Source organism: Cynoglossus semilaevis, chromosome 19 (assembly GCF_000523025.1).
Source record: "Cynoglossus semilaevis isolate Cse_v1.0 chromosome 19, Cse_v1.0, whole genome shotgun sequence".
Lineage (NCBI taxonomy): Eukaryota > Metazoa > Chordata > Actinopteri > Pleuronectiformes > Cynoglossidae > Cynoglossus > Cynoglossus semilaevis.
Window position 1 is genome coordinate 4,358,231 of NC_024325.1, and position 25,929 is coordinate 4,384,159.

The 25,929-nt window shown below is 43.4% G+C and overlaps 1 protein-coding gene across 1 annotated transcript; it reads left to right on the plus strand.

Annotated features, from left to right (window-relative positions):
- Positions 1 to 16: 16 nt before the first annotated feature.
- On the plus strand, positions 17 to 16,159 carry fgfr4 (fibroblast growth factor receptor 4). The gene is made up of 21 exons (XM_017041893.2): positions 17 to 48; positions 1,998 to 2,216; positions 5,136 to 5,323; positions 5,409 to 5,559; positions 5,664 to 5,714; positions 6,475 to 6,744; positions 6,854 to 6,943; positions 7,035 to 7,201; positions 7,292 to 7,415; positions 8,376 to 8,566; positions 8,699 to 8,837; positions 8,942 to 9,135; positions 9,228 to 9,373; positions 9,674 to 9,795; positions 9,890 to 10,000; positions 10,293 to 10,483; positions 11,802 to 11,924; positions 12,532 to 12,602; positions 12,698 to 12,835; positions 13,158 to 13,263; positions 13,658 to 16,159. Exons 2-21 carry the CDS (start codon positions 2,129 to 2,131, stop codon positions 13,832 to 13,834), a joined length of 2,838 nt encoding a protein of 945 aa, XP_016897382.1. The 5' UTR covers positions 17 to 48; positions 1,998 to 2,128; the 3' UTR covers positions 13,835 to 16,159.
- Positions 16,160 to 25,929: the final 9,770 nt, after the last annotated feature.

Sequence of the window (25,929 nt, forward strand, 5' to 3'; positions counted from 1 at the left end):
CTGACAATCAGCACGGACAGAGGACAGAGGACAGAGCGGCAGGAAAAGGTGGGTGAAAACAGAGCGGGACAGCTGGAGATTCTTGGAGAGTTGGTTCATTCATTTGGAGGAAGGGACAGTGGACTGGAGGATCTGTGCTGTAGTTCTTCTTTAGGTGCAGTGACTTATAAAACCATGCACAATTATTTATATTTTTGAAAATCTGTTTGCATGGGTGGGTGCATCTCAAACACAAACAGCTCTGGGTTTTGTAGCCGTGTTTTGCGGTGCGTCCAGGTAAACAAGTAAACAACAATCTTCAGACGTTGGACCTTTCACTTAAGACTATTTATCAGACCGGGGTGTGAAGTAAAAAATATTACAGTGAAGTTAAAAAGTACGTAAGTGTGTGTGTGTGTGTGTGTGTTTTACGCGCATGTGGCCGTAAATGACACGGTGCGTAATGACAGTCCAGGAAAACAGATTAGATTAAGGATTATTTGACAACAGTTCCAGGTCATTTCTCTGGAGTCTCTGCTGGTGTCAGACCGTGGAGGCGGTGGTCGAGGCCGACAGGTCGGACCTCAGTGACTGGTCCACATGGGCTGATTTACTGGGTGTGATTTATGTGGCAGAAATATGAAAGAGGCTGCATTAAAATATAAAACAGTGACGCCCTGTACTGGGGGGCTTTGGGCTGAGAACGGGGATGTGTGTGTGTGTGTGTGTGTGTATCCAGCAGCAGCCACGCTGAAGGCTGGATGCCAACGGAATTAACAGCAGCAGCAGAAAAAAAAAACTTTTCCAGCCCTTAATTGAGAAAGAATACGTTTCATTCAGCGAGTCTTTAAACGGTGTGTGTGTGTGTGTGTGTGTGTGAGTGTGTGTGTGTGTGGGCGCGTCCTGCACGCATGGAGCGAACGCACCAGGGTCTGGCGCCTGTGCGCTGTCGGCTGCGCCGCTGCAGCACAGACCCGACGGTATTAGGTCGGTGTAGAGTTGTTATCAACTGATATAAATGTTTGTTAATCTGATTTAAATAACTTTGAAAGAACATCCTCTCAATATATTATTTTATAAAAACAGAATCTGATTTAAATAACTTTAAAAGAACATCCTCTCAATATATTATTTTACTGGACCAGAAACAGTTTGGAGTTTTCTCTTGACATTTCAGTCTTTTTTTTATAAATAATAGTTTTGTGTTAGAGAAGTGTTCCCAAAGACCAGGTCAGACATTTACTGATGTTTTATGTTAAAACATTAAGAAGAGGAGATTTACAACATTTACTTCATTTGAGAATGGAGATTTACAACATTTACTTCATTTGACAACACATAGCTCTGGTGGTTTATATTGAAGTTTATATCTTATACAAAATACAAAAGTACATGAATATTTCCTGTTAAGCCTTAAGGAATATTTAAAGTATTTAGTGTAACTTAATGTAGTTTGTTCTCTTCACTTTTATCTAGTGGACACTGCTCCTCAATCTAATTCTAATCAAATAAAACACACCAGGCCTGACAGATTATTGAAAAAAAATCCAACGTTTTAGAAAAACCTCCAGATTTGTGCCTTTTTTCCAGAGGCTTATAGATCAGGAGGCGATCAAACGTCACATAAAACCTAACGCTCTATCCAGTAAGTTTTCAAGTAAAAGCTCATAGAACATCTCTTCTGACCAGTATCTGGGTTCCTACTCAGCCCCTGGTGTATTCTTCACCCTGGCAAGTTGAGAGTGTTTTTCTAGTAGCGGTCCATTATCCTGAGACAGAATGAATCCTCGTGCATTGACAAACAACAGGCAGTTAACAGCTCTGCTCCTTATTCATGACGCAGGAGAGCCTGGACAATGTGAGGTCGACAGACGCTCTCTTAGAAACGTCTGACCGGACAACTGCCGGTGACGATGAAAACTGAGCAGAGTGACTCGTGTCTTCAACTGCACCTCAGTCCGAGGTTATAAATAGTTAAAAGTTTCTGATGGTGTTTCTGCATTTGTTTGCTTCCACAGGATCAGGGATTACGGGGATTGTGGACTTCTGAGATTTGAGCCAATGCCAGGGATCAGAGTGTGAGGCCCCCTCAGGCTTCCAACTTGTATTTGCACCTTTGAAACACAGAGACACGCGTCACATCTCAAAGATGGCGAAAGTGTGCATTTTTGGCATTCTCCTTCTCTGCTTGATGGACGGACTCTCAGCCAGAGCCTTGGACGACAGGAGGACCAAAGGTAAGAGACCGGTACTCCTCACACAGGACCATCACTGCTCTGGGGTGGGTCAACTGTTGCTCCAGAGAGGGTCTTATTTTCATGGCCTTGACCCCGAAGGAAGTCTGTGTGACAGAGCCAATGACAGACAGTCTGTAGTCATGGCCTGGACGCAGCGAAGGAGGGAGTAAAAAAAAAGCTTTCAGTGTTTTTGCTGCCGTAAACTGTGCTACCTGATCCATCTGAGGCCCTGAGGCTCGGAAGTGTAAATCTGCCTGGCTGCATGCCAGCTGTAGAGGAATAGGGGAGAGAGGGGGAGAGGGAGAGAGGGAGGGGGGGTGCGCAGAGGCTCTTTCATCGATGCTTTACCTAAAGAAGTCGACTGCCATAAATCAGCCATCCACTGTTTAACACACACAGAGAGAGAGCTAATGTAAATGGTCCTGAGATTTAACCACGGTTTTCCACCGTTCGTTATCGCAAAACTAAGCATTTATTTGAGATTGACAGGTAAAAAATTGAATCTCATAACATCTGGAAACCAAAGTACAACAACGTGGAGCCGTGTCCCCGAGGCACCGGGCTGAGACGTTGTCTCTCTTCTTCCTCGGTGGCCTTACTTTGTTCTGAAGACTAGCTGAGGCTTGCTGCACAGACGACAGCGTGGTGAAAACACCTCACAGGTTTATTTACAGGTCACATGAGTGAAGAGTCAAACCAGTTCTGATCAATCCAAAATCTGTTAGCTGTAAAACATGGGACAATCATCCCTGCTTTTAATTTTGGAAAGGTTAAACAATTCCCAAATACGGATTTGTAGAATGCTCGCTGTAATTTGGGATTTAAAACAATAGCAGTTGTCCCATAAGTCATTCTGGATCTGTATTTTTGTTTTTCTTAAATGAGCATGTTCAGTACAACAAGGCTTTGAAAAAAAAATCCTTTTTGTGTTCTTTGTCCCCGTGCCAATCTGATTAGGGCTGAGTGAACCTAAATTGCAGAGCTCTCTCCAAATATAATTATACATTAAACGTTACAAGCCACTAGCTGCTGCAGCAGCAGCTAAATATAAGAGTTTAACTTGACCAGTTTTTCTTTTTGTGCTCCATAAAGAACCCTGTTATCTGTGCTGTTCGCTCCCACATTACCAGAGACGATCAAAAATTACAGTGAAGGTTTTGTTTTTTGGGATTCCAGCCGCCGAATATCGTTATAAACATGAGCGCAAGGCAGAGAAAAACTGCCAAAGAAACGCAGTAGTAAATCTGGGTACAAATACAAATACAGTACTGCATCTGACCACATTTTCCACAATAAAAAGTTTTTTTTTTTTTGGAGTAGCTTAACTGTGATTGCTAAACTGAGGACCAGGCTTTGTTTTTGGTTTGTGATTTAAGTTTCTGTGCTACACGACAAAACTAAAACAATCCTAACCCCAGGCTTATCATTGACTCAGAGCGGCCTCACATTAGTATTCATGGTGACCCATTCCTAGGATTAAACATATGCACTGACCTGGTAGGATTTAAATCTGGTCCCTACGTATAATTATATGTAAGAAATTGATGTTTTTGCAAACTGTAATTAGAAGCTGAAAGATTTTCTTTATTGGTTTTAAAATTGCAGGTTTTTATCAGTAGTTTGGAATCATCTGTCGTAGAAAAGGATTTCATTTTCTAAACCCACAATATTTAAAAAAAAAAAGATGACAAAGTGTCATTTTTGTGACTTGTTTGTGACATTTTTCATTCGTCCTGGTGTCATTTCTGCAACAGCAGCACAATTGTTTTTGAAGAACATTCTAATGATCAGTGCTAAGCTAAACGCTAAAATTCAGACTTTGAGAGTCTCTTCATTGTCCTGACTGGTTTCCATAGCATCTCTGCTGCCAGCCTGGTCGACTGGGTGACTGATGAACCAGGCTCGCAGCAGTTGAGTGGTTTGTTTGAATTGTGTTTTGTTTCTTTGCCCCCTCGCCTCTGGGTGACAATTCACACACTGCTGCAAGTTCAACTGCAGGGCACTGCCGCTGTCACTGCAAGTTCATTAGCCTGGCTGTTGGGTGGGTCGTAGTATTAAAGTCCTGCTTAAAAAAGTTTAAAAAAATATGCAAACTGTTATTAGGGAACGGTGAAGAAAAGGTTGTTGGTTTTCCTCAAAATAACTTGCACAAACTTGGAAGAAATAGTTGCCCAACTGTAGGCACATGTGTGTGTGTCCATCTATGTCATTTAGTGTTAATGATTTACAGAGTTCATGCTGCACTGGTGGAAAAATATGCTTGGATATCATATTTGGAATACGTTGAACTCCCATTATAAAAGGCCATAAAGACTGGTTTATTGTAACGTTGTCGTGTTTTGGCTCATTTGACTTAACGCCGTATTTTATTTTTTATCTAAATGACTTGTTAATGGTTATCCCCCCCCCCCCCCCCCCGACATTACTACCTCAACACTTACCCCGGGCAGAAAGCAGCACTTATTCCAGCAAGAGAGAACAGATTGTCTTTTCACTGAGCACTCGCAGGAAGCAATCACACAGAAAATTGCCCTGGAAAATTGTCCATTCTTAGTGACTGAGCGTTGGGTTGGACATATGCTCTGACCAGTGAATGGGCGAGCGACCCGGTGAATGGATGGCTCTGTGGCCGATGGTGTCGTGACACCGGTCGGGTTATCGCGACTTTCTATCACCGGTTCCTGTCTGTATTAAATGACAGCAGTTGTTTAGGAACATGGTGTTCTGTCACTGAGGAAAACTGAGACTGGAGCATATGTTCTAACAGTTTTTTTTATGTTTAACTTTTAGATCTCTCTCTATATAAATTGAATATAAAAAACACTTAAGTTTGCTGTTCATTTTAAAGAAGAGCAGAGAGAGCACGTTTGTTTGTTGTCCCTGTTCCTTATCCTTGAATTCCTCTTTTGTGTTCTCCAGGTCATCGAGTCTCCAGGCCCCTTATTGTTCCAGGTTCCCCTGAAAACACCACAGCGGTGGTGGGTGGTCAGGCAACGCTGCTGTGTAAAGTCCACAGGCCAGCATCCACCAAGGTGCAGTGGCTGAAGACAGAGAGAGTTTCTTCAGCAGAGAGCAAGGAGGAACCGTCTCACCTCAGGGCGCTGACGGTGAGAATCTGATTTGCTCACATTAAAAGTTCTCTACCTTGTTATTATCCTATTAGATGACGCTAAACCCTTAACCGCCTTCCAGGTCCTGCAGAGCAATGGCTCTAAAGTTCACACGCTGCATCTGTCAAACATCACCATGGAGGATGCAGGAGAATATATCTGCATGGCTGAGAGCATCCATGGAGGGCAGACCGTGCAGGCGATGCAGTCAGCGTGGCTGGACGTCCTGCCTGGTGAGCCTAAATGATATCAGCTCACAGTGAGGTCCACGTGGGCTACATGTGTACAGCTGTGATGGTTTTGAAGCTTTTCTGACATTAGCTTTTCTATTCCACAGAAACCATCATTTCAAGCACAGTAGACCTGACTGCTGCTCAAACCTCCCCAGGTAAAAAAACAGTTTTAATAATGTGAGGTGTGTATTATGACGCAGAAACAAAACAGTTCTGCAATAAAATCCTTTCCACGAGGAAATTAATTGTATGACCAGAGGAAGGTTTTAAATTCCATTCCTATTGGACAGTTGAGTGGGACTAGAACTGATGTGACACCCAACATCAGAGCTGGTGTTAATATTGTCCAGCTTCATTTCTTTAAAGTAACAGCAACAACAAAAAGCTCTCCGATCCACCTGTTTGACTTCAAACACAACCATCCCCCTTCTCCAGGCTCCAGTGAACTCCCCTCTCCTCCCCTCAACCTCTTAGATCCCCAGCGAACCTTCACCGCCCCTCAGATTTACTCTCCGTCCACTGTCAGGTTGCAACATGTTCATTAGCTTCAGTTTCTCTGGCTCTGTGTTTCTTTTCTTCTTTTTCTTGAGTCACTTTGCAGTGTTTGGTAGATCGCTCTCCTAATAATCCACGCAGGGACAAAAAAGATGAAGAGGAGGGGTGTGTGGAGGAGGGTTGGGTCAGTAAGGCCTTCAGATCTCCATGGTAATTTCATTGTGTGAGCTTGTGGGACGGAAGATAATGGAGCTGAGGAGATGGAGGTCATAGTTGAGAGGGCTGAGAGAGGAGAGGAAGAATGGAGTCGAGCGAGGGACTTTCATGCAAAAACAAAATGATATCAAATAAATGTATAAAAGTACAAGTATAAAAAAAGATTAAATTAATAAACGCTGCACAATGGGTTTTTTTGGACAGATGTTCTCGAGGACCTGAATGAGGACACCACGGAGCATCTTCTTTTAGAACCAGGCAATGTTCTGAAACTGCGCTGTGACACGAACACTCGGCCTGGAATGGCTGTCAACTGGTACAAAGAGGGAGCCCGGGTTCTGCCCACACCCAGGATCCAGGTCCGTGGGATCATCATGGAGATAACGGACATAACATACGAGGATTCAGGGGTTTATGTTTGCGTTCTCCGTGGGAGCAAAGAACCCGTGAGGAACTTCACCATCACTGTGTTGGGTAAGAACCTGAATTCTGTTGAACAGAAAAAACACTATGTGCCAAAATATGTTAGGCGGACTAGAGACAACGCTCAGTGGTTTAATTAACCCTCCATCTTTACATTCAGACACGTTAGGGTCCGGAGATGATGATGAAGACAATGGTTTGGATGATTCTTCAGCAGAAATAGAAAACGACCAGGTTTACATCAGCCGAGGTGTGTGGCTCTCTTTACTTTTTAAATATATATATTTTTTATATTAAAAACCATTTCAGGGTCTTTAACGAACCCATGGTCGTCCATGCAGGTCCGTACTGGACTCACACGCAGCGTATGGAGAAGAAGCTGTACGCTGTTCCTGCAGGCAACACCGTGAAGTTCCGGTGTCCAGCCATGGGCAGCCCCATGCCAAGCATTAGGTGGTTCAAAAATGGACGTGAATTCAGAGGAGAGCACCGCATCGGAGGCATTAAGGTCAGCAGGATGTGATGACCAACGGTGTTTTTCTCGACTAACTCTGTAACTCTGGACTTTAATAACCCCATATTTCTGGTCGTCCTTCAGCTGAGGCATCAACACTGGAGTCTGGTGATGGAGAGCGTTGTTCCGTCAGACAGAGGAAACTACACCTGCGTGGTGGAAAACAAATATGGAGCCATCTCTCACAGCTACGTCCTGGATGTCCTGGGTAAGGCATCATGTTGTAAAAAACACGGTCTCCTCATAACGACTTGTGTTGATATTTTGGGATAAATGAAAACAAAATGCAAGAAATAATACTACATTCCAGTTTTCTCAAAGGTTTTCCGAAATAATCAATGAGATGGAACTGTTTCCATGTGTTTAGTCACTGGCCGAAAATTAATACCAGTAGTTTGGTCCACACGGTTGTCCAAATCCTGCCACCAAACCAAACTGCACCACTGGGGTAAAAAGCTGTGGGATTCAGCTTTTACATAGAGTCACTAGTGACTGTGTTTACAGAAGTCAAATCAGCACCTTATGGAGAAAGAATCAGGTCTTAGCTGCAGCTCATAACCAATGGCTTCAGCAGCAGCAGATGACAGGGTGCCTGGCAGTCACCGTGGCCAGTAGGATTTGGACAACGTCTGGCGTCAACATCACTTTTCTACTCCACCGCTCAAAGGAGATCAAGGAGTACTGCGGTCTGTTTGTTCATTTGTTCGCCGTCTGTCCACCACGGGGTCATTTTCTGTCCTGGATGATGGGGGGCGGGGGAGAGAACTAACGAAGCAGCTAACGAGATCAGAGAGCGAGAGTAACTGCAGATCAAAGGGGCCCCTGCTCCGAGCCGACAAAGAGCCACGCTAATGGAACCAATTTTCATCTGACAATGACATTTCTGCTCTTTTGCCAGCACGCAAACACAGAGACAACTGCTAGACATTTTTAGAATTTTGTTTACATGGCTGTCAATTAAACGTCTTAGCCACAGATGGTATGATTCCAGTTCCCCTCCACGTTTCTGCTGCCTACCAGACTCCTACTGTGAGTTTTGTTTCTGGGGAAACTAAAGCCAGGCAGCAGATCAGGGTTCTATTTCCACATTTATGAATCAAACTCAGTCGTTGCCTTTAAGAGAATTCCTCTGTTTTCTGACGTCTTCTTCACAATGTCTCACTTGCAGAGCGCTCCCCTCACAGACCCATCCTCCAGGCCGGTCTACCGGCCAACACCACAGCAGTGGTGGGTAGTGATGTCCAGTTCCACTGTAAGGTCTACAGCGACGCTCAGCCTCACATTCAGTGGCTCAAACATATTGAGAGAAACGGCAGCCGCTACGGCCCTGATGGGACGCCGTACGTCCAGGTCCTTAAGGTGAGTGACATCAAGAGTTATCATGGACTGAGGACCCAACCTGAATCCCAGTTATAACCCTTGTCTGCTAAGTTAATTTAACGTCTTAACCACGTACACTAACACTGCACTTTCTGTGTATTCGTTGTATAGACTGGCAGCCTGAACATGTCAGAAGTGGAGGTGCTATACTTGTCCAAAGTGACCATGGAAGATGCAGGAGAGTACACCTGTCTGGCTGGAAACTCAATAGGTTACGCCTACCAGTCTGCCTGGCTGACCGTCCTCTCTGGTAAAAATGTCACAACTACTGAAGCTCATGTAGCTCAGATGCTTCTTTACCAAGGTTAAAAATCACAACATGACTGAAGGCTAATTTAGTTACTCCATACACAGAGGAGGAAGCAGCAGATGCTATGGACACCATGGAGACCAAGTACACCGACATCATCATCTACGCCTGTGGATTCCTAGCTCTGATCATGGCCATCATCATCGTGGTGTTGTGTCGAATGCAGGTCCAACCCAGAGGGGAGCCGTTCGATGCCCTCCCAGTTCAGAAACTGTCCAAGTTCCCACTGCGTAGACAGGTACTGCACTGGTACTTGAGGAACACATTAACAGCCAAATGACCACTACTTGCATGAGCACTTAACAAAATGTCTTGCATCTCCCCACGCAGTACTCAGTCGACTCCAACTCATCGGGGAAATCGAGTGCATCTCTAATGAGAGTAGCTCGCCTTTCATCCAGCTGCTCTCCCATGTTGGCTGGAGTCATGGAGTTTGAGCTGCCCTACGACCCCGACTGGGAGTTCCCCAGAGAGAAGTAAGTCTACCTAGAATGATGATAATCTGATATTAAAAGGGGGGGGGGGTTTAAAAGTTTTGTTGTCTACAAAAAGAGACTTCAACTTTAGTTTGGTGGCAAGGAGCCAAGCTAAATTAAACACAGCAGCTCCCACATCATCTGAAGTCCTAAAAAGAAACACGTCCACAGCCTATTTTTGGCTCCTCTCAACCCATGTTTCGAGAAACCATAACCTAAAATTATGGATTTGTATAGTTTACATTTGGACTTACTTATTTTCACTGACTCTTCTTAACTTTTCTTTCTTTTTTTCTACAGTCTAACTTTGGGTAAACCTCTGGGAGAAGGCTGCTTCGGTCAGGTGGTCAGGGCTGAGGCCTACGGGATCAACAAGGACGGTCTAGACCAGGCCACCACTGTAGCGGTTAAGATGCTGAAAGGTAGGTCGAGAAATAGTCAATGGATGAGGTCACGTCTGGTGTCAGTCAGGAGAAGACTCACTGTTCTAAATGACGAGCATGTTTTCTCCCTCAGACGACGCAACAGACAAAGATTTGGCCGATCTCATTTCGGAGATGGAGTTGATGAAGGTGATGGACAAACACAAGAACATCATCAATCTGCTGGGAGTCTGCACACAGGATGGTAAGATGTCCAGATGATCGATCTATCTTTTTATCTTTCTCCTCCCTCCCCCACTACCATCTTAGTTTCCTGACCTGATCTTTTCATCTTACCTTAAATTTAAATATAAATAGTTTTCTGTCTGTGGGCTGGTGGGCTCCATCAAACATGCCACACACACACCCGCTTTTTCTGTATCTTTCAGAGAAACTACGTCATTGTTGCAAATCACCAGCCTAATTCAGTCTGTGTTTCAGCCTTGGTGGTCCCAGTTTACGGAGCTCATTTAACAATACAAATTGTTCCACCTCAGGGCCTCTGTATGTGCTGGTGGAGTACGCCTCCAAAGGCAGTCTGAGGGAATACCTGAGGGCGCGGCGACCTCCAGGCATGGACTACACCTTTGATGTGACCAAGGTGCCTGAGGAGCAGCTCACCTTCAAAGACCTGCTGTCCTGTGCCTACCAGGTGGCCAGAGGGATGGAGTACCTGGCCTCTAAAAGGGTATGTTCATGTTTAAGGCTGATGGACGCTCACCACTCACCACACAACGGACAAAAACAAACCAAAGTATCATGGCTCTCACAGAGACAGTAAATATAATTGTGAACATTTGCTGGAGTCCAGATGGTGAATTAATGGTTTTGTGTGCTCTTAAGTTACAAGCTTCAAACCCAAGGGTATTTTTTATGTTTTGGATCTCATTACACTTTAATGCAGCCTTGTTTCTGAGCAGGAAATGAAGCCACAATGAAAGAGGGATTAAAAAAAAATGCTAAAAGTTCTTTTGGATTTCTCAATAGCTGTAATATCATCGCTCTTAGTGGGGAATTGCGGTTACTATTGTGGTCTTTTATGTAATCTATTGTTTTTGAATTAGAGCACTTGGCCTTCACATAAATGACTTTGAGTTTGACATTTGTGGAGAACGGCTCAAGTTCTTTCGTCATTCTCTCTCCCGTGTCATTCTCTAGTCCGCCCTGTCTTTCTTTTCTCTCCATTGCCGCCCCCTTTCATTTTCCCAGTGTGCACTGTGACTGTGTGCTCTTTATCAACATGGCCCTTTGTCTGCCAGCCGGTGTCTCAGACATTCATTCCTAAACAGAAAGCAGGAACGGCAACAGCTTCGGTCCTGTTTACTCTCCTCCATCCATCTGTCTGTCCCTCCACTGCCAGCCTTTGTCCTTTTAGCGCAGCCATAAATCTGTTAGCAAACAGGCAGCAGAGCCGTCAGTTGGGTGTAGGCATCAGGTTTCTGGCTCGACAGCCTCCTAAGAATGCAGGAGCTCCAAACTAACCCTCTATTATGGGGAGACCCGCAAACCGAGGCTGGTTCATTTCGCACCTCCCCACAAATCCCACATCTATTTCGAATGAAAACCAAAATAAACTTAATGACATCCATTCAATGTGGGCAAACAGTGTCTTTCTTTTTCTTCCCCCAAATGGTTGTTTTTTCTCGAAACCCTGGGGTTTTCTATATAAAGACATTTTAATTCAGTTGCATTCACTAAACTCAGACACAGTGTGTGTGTTGACTCAAAACTCCTCTGACTCCGCTGCGTTTTTAACCCTCCCTACATTACTGTCTTACATAGCCTCTAAAAACAAGAACGCCCTGGAGCAGCCGGCATACAAAAAAAAAACAAACAAAAAAAAAACCTGTTGATCTAATTTTCTTAATTAAAATCCCTGAGCCCATCAACTAAGACCATTTAAATGTTATGCTAATCTGCTAATCTGGAGACCCAGCAGTCGGCCTGCAGCTCATTTTAATGTTTTGTCATTTTTTAATTCTTCCCCTTCTCTGCGGTCTCCACAGTGCATCCACAGAGATTTGGCAGCGAGGAACGTCCTGGTGACTGAGGACAACGTGATGAAGATCGCCGACTTTGGCCTGGCCAGAGGAGTCCACCAGATTGACTACTACAAGAAAACCACCAATGTAAGAGACTCCTCCACACACACAAAAAAGCACACTTTCAGGAAATCACTTTTTCTGCCTTGGTGACATTCCAGTCGGGGCTCGTGTTTTCCAGTTGTAAATGTGTGGAGTAAGAGCAGCAGCCAAATTACCAGTTTTACTTAACTTTTTCCACAGTTGCAATGTTGTCACATTCAAGCATAACTCAGTGGTTGAGACGCCGCCCTCAAAAAAGATTGCAAGCATAACTCAAGTCAAGAGTAGTTAGGGTGATTGCCTTAAATCTTGATCTCGTCAAAGACCAGATATGAACGTGTAATGTTTTTTTTTAAAAATAATTTACTATAAATGATCCATTTTGATTGTTATACCTCTGTTAATACCAGTGGAATTCCTCTTTCTTTGCTCCTTTCTACAACTTTAATACAGGCCTGATGTTTCCGTCTGATTGGCAGCAGACGTAATGGGACTTAATTAGTAAAAGCGGAGACTAGTCCAGTAGAGAGGGATGACTGGGAGGGTAGAGCAGGACATGGAGTCAGAATTTGGCTTTAAAATATGTTTACTGTGAGTCAAAAATAATAATAATAAAAAATGGGCGTCTAATGTTTCCGTGTCCACTCTGCAGGGTCGTCTGCCAGTGAAGTGGATGGCACCTGAGGCCCTGTTTGACAGAGTCTACACACACCAGAGTGACGTGTAAGTAACGATCTCCACAACAACGACAACAACGGCAGCAAAAACACGCACATTTGTGGCAAAAGTGGTCAACGTCTGTCTGTCCCATGCCTCAGGTGGTCATTTGGCGTCCTGATGTGGGAAATCTTCACGTTGGGCGGCTCGCCGTACCCTGGCATCCCAGTGGAAGAGCTGTTCAAACTGCTGAAAGAAGGCCATCGAATGGACAAACCCTCCAACTGCACACACGAACTGTAAGCAGGAGGTTCTTCTCTTGTACTTTCCACTGTGAGCTGAGACACCTACGCCCATCGACATGGGCCAAACTGTCTAGTGTGACTTTGAAAAATATGTTTACCCAGATGAAAATGAATGTCCCAGTCTGTGCCCTGCTGAGCTTTTTGTTCCCCTGTGGGAAGTGTTGAAGGCAGGGATGACTTTTTTTAACATTTTAGGGACACAGTGTCTAAAAACGACTTTTTTCCCCCTAGAATTACAAACATTTACACTTCTTTTGCTAATTGGAGATTCTCAAATGTTGTCATTTGGCTAATTATTCGTATCGGTTTCCTCTAGCTACATGATGATGCGTGAGTGCTGGCATGCCGTTCCCACCCAGAGGCCGACCTTCAAACAGCTGGTGGAGGAGCTGGATAAGGGTCTTCTGTCCATTTCTGACGAGGTGAGCGTCAAACACACAAACAAAAACCTATACAAAACATACACTCCCATTCCTTTCTTCCTTCCTCTCACTTTCACAATCTGCTGTCCAGATGTTTGAAAAACAGACCGACAAACACAGAGTTAAAGAGTGCTTAGCAGTACTGTCTAAATGTTGTGCTTTAAGTTATTATATAATCTAAAAGGAAAATCCTCAATCTTCACGTGATAATTTGTAAAGTATTGAGTCTTAAGTAGTTTGTCTGGGCCTGCGTCATATAAGCAAATTGTTCGTTTTTGTAAAAGTTTACTAAGTCATTAGTCTTCACACTCATTAACCTCCTCTATTTTGCAGCTTTACTAAGTCATTAGGCTTCACACTCATTAACCTCCTCTATTTTCTTTTTCCCTGGCAGTACTTAGACCTGTCGACGCCCTTCGAACAGTATTCTCCGTCGTGCGAGGACACATCAAGCTCCTGCTCTTCTGATAACGACTCAGTTTTCACCCATGACGCTTTGTCCACCGACCCGTGTCTCCTGGCCTACCAGGACGTCCACTCCCAGATGGTTATGAAGACGGCACTCCGATAGACTCCGAACGCACCACGCACAGGTTCACACGAGCATTTCAAAGATTTGAGCTTTCATGGCACCAGGCAAAAGCCCTTAAAAGATAGAAGTGGGCATCTGTTACACACACACACACAGACACACACACACACAACACCACACACAGACACATGCACATGGAGCACTGAGGCCGGTGGGCTTCATCATTTGATGAAGTTTCACAAAAGTTTGAGAAACCTCCCAATTTTGCGCAGGAGACGGACAGAGGAGAAGAGGACGAAGGAAACATGGTACTTTGGACTATCGGCTCTGGCACTGTGTCCAAGAACAGCTGTAACGTTTGAAAACTGCGGCACTAAACTCAACAGAAGAGACTCTGACACTCGAAACAGCTCCGAATGCTCACCACAGGGAGAGGAAGGACTATGATCTCCTTATATAAACTCTACGTAAAGACATTTTAACAAAAAGATTTATTTTGATATGATAAAAAAAGAAGATACGGATTGTTAAATATAAATCTCTCTATATAAGATTATTTTACTTTTGTGTTGCTTATTTAAAGAAGAAAAAAAACAGTCTTAAAATCTCAGGATCTTTCGTGCTAAGAAGTTGCTGTAGCATCAGCAAAGTGCCTGAAGTTATAATTTCCTGTGAAGATATTAGAATATTAAAATATATTATGTACATATCAGCCACAGAAAGACAGTTGCCTTTTATAAATTATTCTGAATGACACAACATGAAGGTTAATGGAGGCTAAAAAGGAGAGAGGAAAGGAGGAAATGCTATCCTGAAGTGCCAAATCTGCCACAGCTGCCACGCTGTCTTCAAGTCTGGGTCTCATTTCAATATAACCTTAACGTTTTGGCAGCTTTTCTCAGCATTGTCTAAAACAAAGTATTATTACACAACAATCGCTAATATTCCGTTGACAACTTAAGCCTTAAATGTTTGTGGTGAGGAGAAAACATGAATCAAACTTTAATGGACGGCTTTATTGTTTTGGAATCAAACAGTTGCTGCTGCAGTTTGTGGCTGAATTCCAGCGAGAGCTCCACAATAGTTGTTGTTGTTGTTGGACCATAACCACAAATTTACTAAATGTTTGGGATGTAAAATATAAGAAGCAGCAATGTGGTCCGACCAGGTCTCCAGACCCCGGAGGTCACGAGACAGGCTCAGTTACAAGTCGAGAACCACCGCGTCAAGTTCAATCTACCGCTGTGTAACTCAGTCTGTGGCTGCGTCGCCGCTTTGTCACAGACAGTGTGTCCACGGTGGGATTCACTCTGACCATTCAGTGCTGGGACTCTGTGAGGGGCTTGGCCAGGCCCAGGGTCGCTGCTGACAAGGAGAGGAGGAGGAGGAGGAGGAGGAGGAGGAGGGGGACACTGAATGTGAAAGCCAGTGTGATTGATTTCAAATAGAGGAGAAGGGGGGAGGGAGCCTCCTTTGTCTTGGTGTAACCCTTCACCCAGCCCAATCTGTTGGTGAGGGTTCCTCAGGTCTGCAGCCCTCGCTGGACAATGAAGGCTTTGCAGGCTTAATGGGTGCGACCACAGACCAGAGGGAGTTTTTTGGGGGGGTGGGGGTGGAGTTGGTGGTGGTTGGGATAGCTTGGGCTTGTGTGCAAATGAAGAGGCTCTTATTATGGTAATGTCTCCTCCTCTCCCTCACAAACGCCCCCTATCTTTATCCACGGCCTGCATCTTTTTTAAATTACAAATCTTAATTCTCATCTGTCTCCTCGCCACTGCCGCCACAACCAGCTGCAAAAATGTTGCCCCGTGGTGTAAAATACTAAGCTGGCCGTCCCCGACCTCCGGAGTCTGACCACTGTAGAAACAGCTGAGTTTAGCTTCATTTAAAGGACCACATAACAATGACATGGCTGTCGTAACACTCGCTGGTCACATGTTATTACTTCCAGAGTCACATGTAACACTCCAGCATTACTCTCGTCCTTGTTTGAAACGGTGTCAAAAAGTCAAAATGTCAAACAGTGCGGGTTTCATCCCACAGCGATCTCCGATCATCACACTGGCGTGAACCGTTCTGTCATAGAAGGATTACCGTAATCTATGCTGCTCATTTGTCTACATTTTATGCTGCCAATCTCATTGTGACAGCTGGTGTCTCTGATGACGGAGATCTCGTTGTGGAATGAAACTCCAACCATTCCCACAAAGTGTCCGGTTCCTTTGGCATCTTTACATTCCAGTTATTCCAGACTCAAGATGTAAATCACAATCACAATGTTCTTAAACTTTTTCCTCAAGAGAATTATTTTAGAAAATATCTAATTTATTTGTTTATTGTTGTTGTTTTTATATGAAATAAAGTATAATTTAAAATAACGCCGCCTCATGTACTGACATTTGTCTCACACTCCATCAACGTGTCGTCTTCATGAAGAGATCCTGCCTCAGCGCAAAACAGAAAAAAAAAAATCAAAAGTGTAAACTCTCTTTATACTGCTTACCTAAAATGTCAAAATATAATTTCAAATACAATGCAACATGAACAGAGAACTAATGAGGAACTGAGACAGGGCAACTGAGAGCCAGGATTGGCTCCTTGCTGATGTGACAACCGTGCTGAAACAGTTATGTCAGAACTAGAGCTTCACGTCTACAGGCAGTCACTCATCAGGAACAACGATTTGGTCTCCACACGAGTCTACACGACAAGGTCATCGGTTATTTCACATACGTTCTTGTAGAATTCACACACACACACACACACACACACACATAAAGAGACAAAGGCCATTATTAGTTCAAGCAAGAAGGGACAACACCGAGAGCTGTTGAGTGATCCTGATTTATTGTCCATGGTGATAAGACACAAATGTAGACACAGAGACCACACACACCACTGATGCAGAAAACACACACACACACACACACTACTAGATGTGACACACACAGGAACATACACATCAAAAGCCAAGGCTGGCTGGGATCATGGCTGCCCTCTCCTCCCCGCTCTTGACCCTTAACCTCCATCTCCTCATTCTTCCTGTCTCGCCGTCTTTGTCTTTAATCTGTCTCACATTTGTCCACGCCCCCTCCCTTTGCTGTCTGATTTTCTCGAGGCTTTCTTTCTAACTTTACGTCCTGGAAACGGCTTCATTAAAACACATCAACATAATATGTTGGAAATAAATAACTTTGACAGGACAGAACATGATCAGGACGACAAATGGAAGTAACTAAAATATTTGAACACTGGAGACTGTCTTAAAAACAAAAATCAACATGAGAAATACTGTAACATTCTCAGAGTTATTGTACGCTAAAAAATCTCCAGGATTTAATGAAATCAAAAATACAAATCTACATTAAAAAAAAATCTACATGATTAGGAATTTGTGAATTCATGAAATGGAACACTACACCGCGTCTCTTCAGAACTGTGTTTCTGCTGCAGTTCTATTCAGTATGAAACAAAAGCAACTTCCAATCACTGAGCACGTTTCACGTGAGTTCAAACCACAAAGATACACAAGGACGATTTTTCTGCTCCCGCTCTCCGACTACACTCACCGCTGGATTAACACCCTGGATGTGTTGTGGTTTATTTTGACAAATGTTCTGCTCTGTGCTGGGCAGTTTATCTGCTGACTTGTTTCCTTCTCTGGAGCTCTGATTAGTCAGCCAGCATCCGGCCGCTGATACAGGACGACTAATCCACATCCAGTCAAAATGAAATGTTGACGCTGCTGCTGGGAAACTCCCACAGTTGAATTTTCACCAACTCTTCAAATACAGACCTGGAACCTGCACAGCTGCGATACCTACGACCTCTGACAGCCAGCACAACCTGCCTCATCGCCACAAAACTGCTGTGTTCTACAGCCAGGATGAAATAATCAGGTGGAAGTTCAAAACAATAAAGCTCCAAAAATCAATTAGTTCAAAGATATTTTCATATCTGTCTCCATCAATTGGTTCAAAGATATTTTCATATCTGTCTCCGTTCCCTCTTCAGTTAATCATGAGACGGTTACTGTCATGTTGTTGAACACAGAAAAAAACCCTGGCCTGGATTTCTTGCAGTTTTCATCACGTAGCCTAATTTAGCATCTGAAGGATCACATTTGTTGTGAAAGCACCGAGACTAAACACTGAGATCCTTAACAATGAAAGAAAAACTTCTCTCAGAGGCAAAATAAACCGTCCTGCTGACACCGTCGTTCTTAGGTTACTCATCTCATCATCCTTTTAACGTCACAAAAATTCCAAGGGCCAACACTGTAGACTTGAGCTGAGCTGAGTAAACAGTGAAGCCTCACTGTGCCAGGAGTGGAGTCAGGCCGACTTCAGACAGCACATCCACTTCTCAAAAACACCCAGGTAGATGTGGATGGATCAGAAATGTTTACTCACACATGTCAGTAGTTAACGTCAAAGCCAAATGTTTGACAGGTATTTTCATACAGCGCCACTCAGAGGTCACCACGTCGACTAAAGATCTGGTGGCTGATGCTGTGTTGTTCTTCAGAAACCGACATTATTTTGCCACAAGGTTCAGTGTTGGTCAGTGGTCTGATTTGTCATGCAGATTAGGGGTTAGGTTAATTATTGACTCTAACTTGACTGTAGGTATGACTGTGAGATCACAGCAGCCATCCTCACCCAGTGGCTCCAGCTTTTGGATATACAAGAAATGGAATAATACAAAGACATTCAACAAGGAAACAAAATCCACACACTTTTGTGTTGTTAACTCCAGTCTTTGCTCTCTGAGTTGGTCCAGGAATGTAAACAAGTGTTTGGATTTGAAAAAAGAAAAAAAAGAAAAAACCTAAATTGGAGGTCAGCTGAACAGATAAAGGTCAACTCTTTTGTTTATCACTGTTTAAAGTTTAACTGCTCTGCTACAACACACTGAACCCTGGACCACACACTGTCTCACTGCGTTTGTATGTGTGTGTGTGTCAGTGTGTGTATTGATGTCCGGAAGTATTTGTGATTTTGTCTACACACACTGCGTCTGATAAGGCCAGGAAGAGCGTGTGGACACAGGATGTTGAGTTAACACTGAGACAACATGAGTGGAGCTTATCACACACACAGGGGCAGTCGTTACACGACAGGCCACGTGGAGCCTCACACACACACACACACACACACACAGAGAGAGAGATGATATATAAATAGGACTTTTTGACAAGTGTGAACCTACTGTAAAAACTATGATTTACACTTTAGTGTTTAAACAGTGTTTAAAGTTCCCCGTCAGACACAGCATGTGTTTCTGTTCACATTGAAACCAATCAAATTGGCCAAACCGATCATGGAGAGTCAACGTCCAAGTTGACTTTCTCCGTTTCCTCTTTCCTTTTCCCAGGTTATTTCAGGAGGCTGCACACTGAAACGTCTAACTCTGGTTCCGTTTTAAACGTCTACTGCAATCATTCGACACAAAAACAACATTTTCATCAGAATTTGTACAAAACCAGGCCCAAAATATTAAAGTTTACTGTTCTGTTGCCCGTCTGCTGCAGCTTCATCCATCATTATAAAATTAATCTCTTCATCCTTACGTATATAAAAGGATTGACCACAATGCTTGGTAATTTGGAATTACTAATAAATAAACAAAAATAACGAATAAAACTTCAATGTAAATATTGTGCAAATATTTAACTTTAAAAAAGATTAGGGCAGACGGATGGATACATTCAGAAGAATAATCGTTTACTGTTACCCAGTGTCAGCGATCATCTATTTTTTCTGCTCCCATTAACAAATTAATAATTAACATTAATTATCAGCATGGGAGTCATATATTTATGTTTCTATGTCTTTGAATTGCCTCGGGTATTGGGCATTACTGATAAAAACGTCACACTACGTGTTTTTTCAGGATCAATAAAAATGAATTATGTTCCCAACAAAATACATTTTCCCCTGGACATTAGTCAGTCTGTGACAGAGCGGATCAGGTGTCATCAGAACAGAGACGGCTGTCTGCTGCCTTCAGGTACACACAACAACAACAGGGACTTTAATGTTATACCTTAGAGAGGAAACTGAACTGTTAATTAGCACAAAGTGTCACTCATTATTTGTTTAGTAGATAATATTCCTTCCAAATGCAGCCGAAAACAGAGAGGTTGTGTTCAAGACGTGGCCCAAATCTCTTCCCGTCAAACGTCGCTGCTCCGTCTTAATATAGACACAGTGTAAACACAGAGTGAAGCACATGAAAAGTCCTTATTGTGATATGGTCTGAGGTTTTTGAGGCCCCAGCATCCTGAGCTGCAGATGCAGACAGAAGGGCGGGGGCCTCCCCTCCGCCCGTCTCCTCGGCTGCTGCCGACTGGTCCTCGTTATTTATTGCTCCGCAATTTCTGTAGACTAATTGATTTGGCTCAGCTTTCAGGCAGCAGGGAGACAGGAAGTCAGGCAAGCAAGAGGTTAAGAGTGCGAAGAAAGTGTGTGTGTGTGTGTGTGATGAATGTGTGCGAATATAAGGAGAGGACATCAGGCTGATATATATTTATAAAAAGGTTAGGTAAAAGAAGTCAGAGTCTCTGATCAAGTTCTCCGACAGATTACATTCACATTCAAGTGACAAATGTTTCCGTTCTCGTTACATTCACCTTCATCATGTAAACACATTCACTGATACAGTATTACTACAGTATCTGGTATCAGTCCTACCTAAACATGATTAAAGGGAGTGTAGGAAAGTTTCTCTTATCAGTGATCAGTCAATGTTAGCATTAACATTAGCACTGTTGAACCAAGCCTTAACATTTTAAATGTTTTTGAGCTCATCATAAACAAACAGTACACGTGTTTCTACGGCAGGAACCAGACACAGGAAAGAAAGACTAGGAAAAAAAGTAGGAGTCTGAATAGAAGAATGCATTTTCTGCATATTTTTCCAGGTTTCAGACGTTGCCTCTAAAGGTGCTTTTTTAAAAAAATATGTTATTGTTAATGTTATTTTTATAGGTTTCAGTTACTGTTGAGCTATTTTTTGGTAAATATTTCCTCCTATCACTTCACCCAGATCACTTCTCAGCAAACATCACAGCTTTTTGATTATCCACAAACTCAGATCGTCCTGTTGGCTCGTCTTCCACACAGAAGGTTCGACTGTGTGTTTGTTTGAAAACTCAGCAGCAGTGAAATACTACGGGTAGAACCGAACAATTACGTGTGATTGTGATGCCGGGGTCGTGTTCAACGCACAGCACACAATTGCGGCGTCTCTTGCTTTCTCTTCTTTCATTTCCTGTCTCTATCTCTGCTATTACTGTCAAATAAAGGTCAAACTTCATCAAATATGAATCAATTATAATGTCATTTATTGTTATGTAAAAACCCTTTAACCCCAGGTCTGGTCAGAGCCGGGGCTCCAACCTAAATCAAACAATCAGATTTGTGGTTTGAAGAACTTCGAGCTCCTCTCTGGTTTTTAAAGGAAAAACCTCTTAAAGTTGGAGAAACCATAAAAATGTGAGTGCGGTTTTCAACTAGCAGCCATGTATTATCCAGTGGTAGGGAGACGGCGGGGAAGGAGAGCAGCAACAGCATTTCTCAAAGGTGCGAAAGAAAAATAGACAGCAGATGTCACCAGGCGGGGGGTCCGCCTCACCCCTCCCCATCCAGATGACTTATTACCTCTCAGTGTGTCTGTGTCTGTGTCTGTGTCAGTGTCTGTGTCTGTGTCAGTGTCATTGTCTGTGTCTGTGTCTGTGTCAGTGTCTGTGTCTGTGTCAGTGTCATTGTCTGTGTCTGTGTCTGTGTCAGTGTCAGTGTCTGTGTCCCTCTTGTCCTGGGAAAACTATTCTGGAAAACGTAAGAGCTAATGTCGACGACGGAGCTCCCGAAGATGTTATAAAATAAAAACATAAATAATAATAATTAAATGTGGTGGAGACCAAACAGCAGACCTTCAGATTATACTGAATGGGTTAGAGTTCTCTAATTATAGGCTTTGTCTTATTTCATTTCCACATTCTTCCTATACATTCAGTAGGAGAAGATGATAAAGGAAATTAGAAATGATTAACTCCCGTGTTTCCACAAAAATGTTATTATGTTATTGTTCAAGTCAAGAGAACAAGTGCAATGGATTCACAAGTTTGCTAATCTACAGGGCGTGGACCTTTCAACTCTCACTAAAGTCTACTTCAAATGAGAAGCACTTTCACTATACACCAATCCTCAAACATCCAACCATCCATCCAACCATCCATCCATCCATCCATCAGTCCAAATCAAAAGCTTGTCAAGAAATGATTGGGAGAGTTAAAAAAGTGAACAAAATGAGCTAAAAAAAATCAGGCAGCCAACCTCCAGATGGAAGGACTTCCATCTACAGATTCCTTTACATTTCCTTTGGTTTCCTTGATTTTCACTGAGATCAGGATCTTTGGCAAAAGCTTCAAGTTGAAGAAAAGCCATTTTATTTGTTGATCATTTCATCCTTTGTACAGATATGTCTGTCTGTGACGTCTGAGGCCTTGAGTTGACGTTAAATCATCACTAAAGTGAAGTGCACAGACGCAGTTTTTTATTTTTTTAAATCACAGCTGCAGGTTTGTCCACACGTGGCTCTGAACCACCGCGGCGCCCTGTCTCTGTGGGTTTTTAGGATCCCGACTCCATGTCTGTTAGTGCTGCAGCGACCACATGACAGACGTGATCACAGATCCACACGTGGACCAGAAGGTTCAGAGCCTCCGCCGTGTGTGAGCTGCACCGATGGCTGCCGGGCTGGGAACTGCCTCGGCGTCAGCGGCAGGGTGTGTTTGTATGTATATGATGTATGTACGAAGGAGTGTGTGTGTGTGTGTGTGCACACGTGCTGTGTCTCCACTGTGTCTCCACGTCTGTGTTCTCTTGGAGCTGCTGACAGTTTCCCCTTAGACACTTCATTACTGTCAGAGCATCAGAAGCACTAACTCTCCTGTGTGTGTGTGTGTGTGTGTGCCTGGGTCTCTCCATCGGAGGTAGACATTAGTTATTAATTATGTGTTTGATATGCGATGAAGACATCAAGGGGAAGAAGACAGACACTGAAGGAATGAAGTGGTGTACATCAGACACATTTGTCCTTTGTGTCTCTTCTTTGTCTCACGGTTGATTTATCTCCTGTAGGTGTCGCTAAAGTGAATCCTTTAACTCTATCCACTTTCATCCTCTGTGGTTGGCCCAGTCACGTCCATGTCCTTCTTCATTAACCGTTAATCTTTTCACTTATTTTTTTCTCCTGCCTGCTCCATTTCCAACGTCCTCTGAACCAGATATCTTTCTCCACTCAGCACACGTACCGTTCCATTCATTCTCACAATGAAGTAAAAGAGCTTATTTCTTAACCCATCTGCCATTCAGACTGCACACCTACATGACACAAAGTGTCATGCATGTCTTGCACCGCCATCAATTACTTGCCTGCCACTCCTGACATGCTGATACTGTACATCAGTTCCTCACTGTCATATGTTTCCTCTAAGGTCAAAAAGACACAGTGGGCTCACTGGTATTTCTGTTGTTTTTCTCATTCTTCAAACCTACAGTTTTAAAAACACTGTTTCCTTCAGTCTTTTTTGTTTCCAAACTCATGTTACTCACCCCTCCCTCTCCAAGTACGTGTACATCAAATATAAAATCGTGTATCAGCTACAACCATCGAAACCTACACAGACTCACGAGGCTCCATCCAACAACAGAGAACGTTGGGTGAGCTGTTGTGATTGGACAGGAAATCCACAACCACAAACCATGAATCTCCTCTGATTAAATTTGATTTGCTTGTCATCCAGATTACACCCGGTCGAGCCAAGAACTGGGAAAATATATTGATTTCTTGTGTGTTTTCTTTCCCTGATTCGGTCAATAACATTTACGGATTTCACTGAACACTGCCAAGACATTTTCTGGACTTAATCGCAGGAAAGGAAAGGAGTAGTATTGAGAGAAAAAAATTACACACAAAGTAGTCACTCTGCAGAATCAGCCGTTGAGTTGTGGTGAGTTTGTGTTTTTGACATAAGCTGATCTGCTGCTGCTAACCATGTTTTAGAGTCTCAGCTGTCATAAGCAACAAAAACAAAGGACAAAGTGATATATGACTAGAAGTAGATGCACGGAATTTAGAGTTGGCAAATATCTTAAACAGCTTCTGTTGTTCCTAGGTCTTTAAGCTCAATTCAGGTTTTTTTCCTACAATTCAAGGAATGAACCACCAAACCAGTGGTGCTGTAATCAATGCTAATCATGCTAACCGCTTCTTCCACTGCGTGACAGGGTCTAAACATTTCCAAAGCTGAGCACGAAGGTTGTGTTACAAAACAACATATATTATCTGTTTGGTTGTTGTTGCAATTTTTTCGCAAGAAACATGGACGTCAGGAAAATGTTGCACAACCTGATGTGACGTTCTACTGGCCTGTTCTCCCTCCCTCTCTCTCTCCCTCTCTCTCTCTCTCTCCATCCTCCTCTACTCCTCCAGGTAACCGTACTGTTATCAGACTAATTATCTCATCCACTCTTCCTCTCCGCTTCACTTCTCCTACAGCAAAACAGGAAGACAGGATTAGAGCGACACACTGCGCCGAGATCCGGAGAGACCGGACGAGTTGCTGGGTGGAATGCGCGCACACACACACACACACACTCACGTATACAGAGAAAAGAGAAAGTCATTTTAAGGACACAGTGTGAACTTACTTTCTCCTAATATTAAGCAACATAACCCCCGACTCACAGACCCATTAAATCCATTAAGTGACGACGAGCAAACAAATAGCTACAGGAAAACTCTCCGAATGGTGGGTCTAATAAAAAAAAATACAAGGGGCGAGGACGGCCTAGAAAGCGCCAAGAAACAATAAGGGCCTCAACATTTGGGCCAAGAGCACCACAGTAACGTTTACGACCTGCATCGGGGTTCAGACCCAGTCATTATGAGGAAGAAGGGCTCATTATAACCTTTTTATGGGAGGAAACAAATAGTCTCCCGTGACTCACATTTGAGCTGAAATTCAAAGATGCAAAACAACAAGTAAAAAATCTGTGGCTGCACTTGGCCCAGAAAACACCAGAGTTATCTTGGATAGATATCTGTGACCTTGAGAGGCGGTAATTGAGCGGAAAGGGGATGTAAAACATCCGCTGGTGGGGTTTAGGGGTTTTGTGAGACTAGACACACACACACGCACACACAGAGAAGCAGCGCTAACAGCAGTGGCAGCGGTCTTAGTCCCATACTGGCCTCTCTTTCTCTCTCTGGCATTATCTCATGGCCTGAGAACTCCCGCTGCCCCTGAGCTCGTCCAGCTCCGAGCACAGAAGCATTACGCGCATCTGCCTCGCATTAATCGCTGAATTATGGCAAAACTGCGCGACAAAAGTTGTTAGTGAGGGTGACGGGTCACAGCGGTGGGATCTCTACACACCAGCACAGTGCCTTTCACTTCCTGCTCTTAAACGCCACTTTAGTGTAGTTTAAGTGAAAATGTAAAACAGAAGCTATAAGTTATGTGACAAGTTAGGGTTTATGTCAACTTTAATAATATGAAAAAAAAAAACGGTTTAGCAGTGATCAGGTTTAACGTTGTTTGTCAACCATAAGTCTTAATTCATACTCTACCTACATTAATGTCACGTTTTAATTCCATGATAAGACCATTGAGGTCCAGCAGTACAGTACATACCTGACTAAGATAAAGAAAAACGTCACCTTATTTATTTATTTATTGTTTAATGAACTATTTATTCCAAACTGAATTCCTGCCTTCCTTCTCCGTTACTGTTGCAGATTATATTTAAAGCGCCTGCAGCCAAATATATCCACTGACAGATAACCGTATAAATAGGTCACGGGGGCCCCAACTTCCAGGTTCACCACCACCTACTCTGCTGGGGGCCCCCGTGACGCTTGTCGTCATGGTTACCATCACGGCACCAAATGCACAGGCAGCTAATACCAAATTCACATGACCTCATCTCTGTGCAGGTGCTTTCTGTGCTGCTGTTTCTTGACAATAGCCGCGGAGGGAACACAATCAGGAGGAAGCAGCAGATCAGCGAGAGCTGAACTGTGAAGACGTTTCAAATTAAGACTGTGGCCAGGAAAACAAGCAG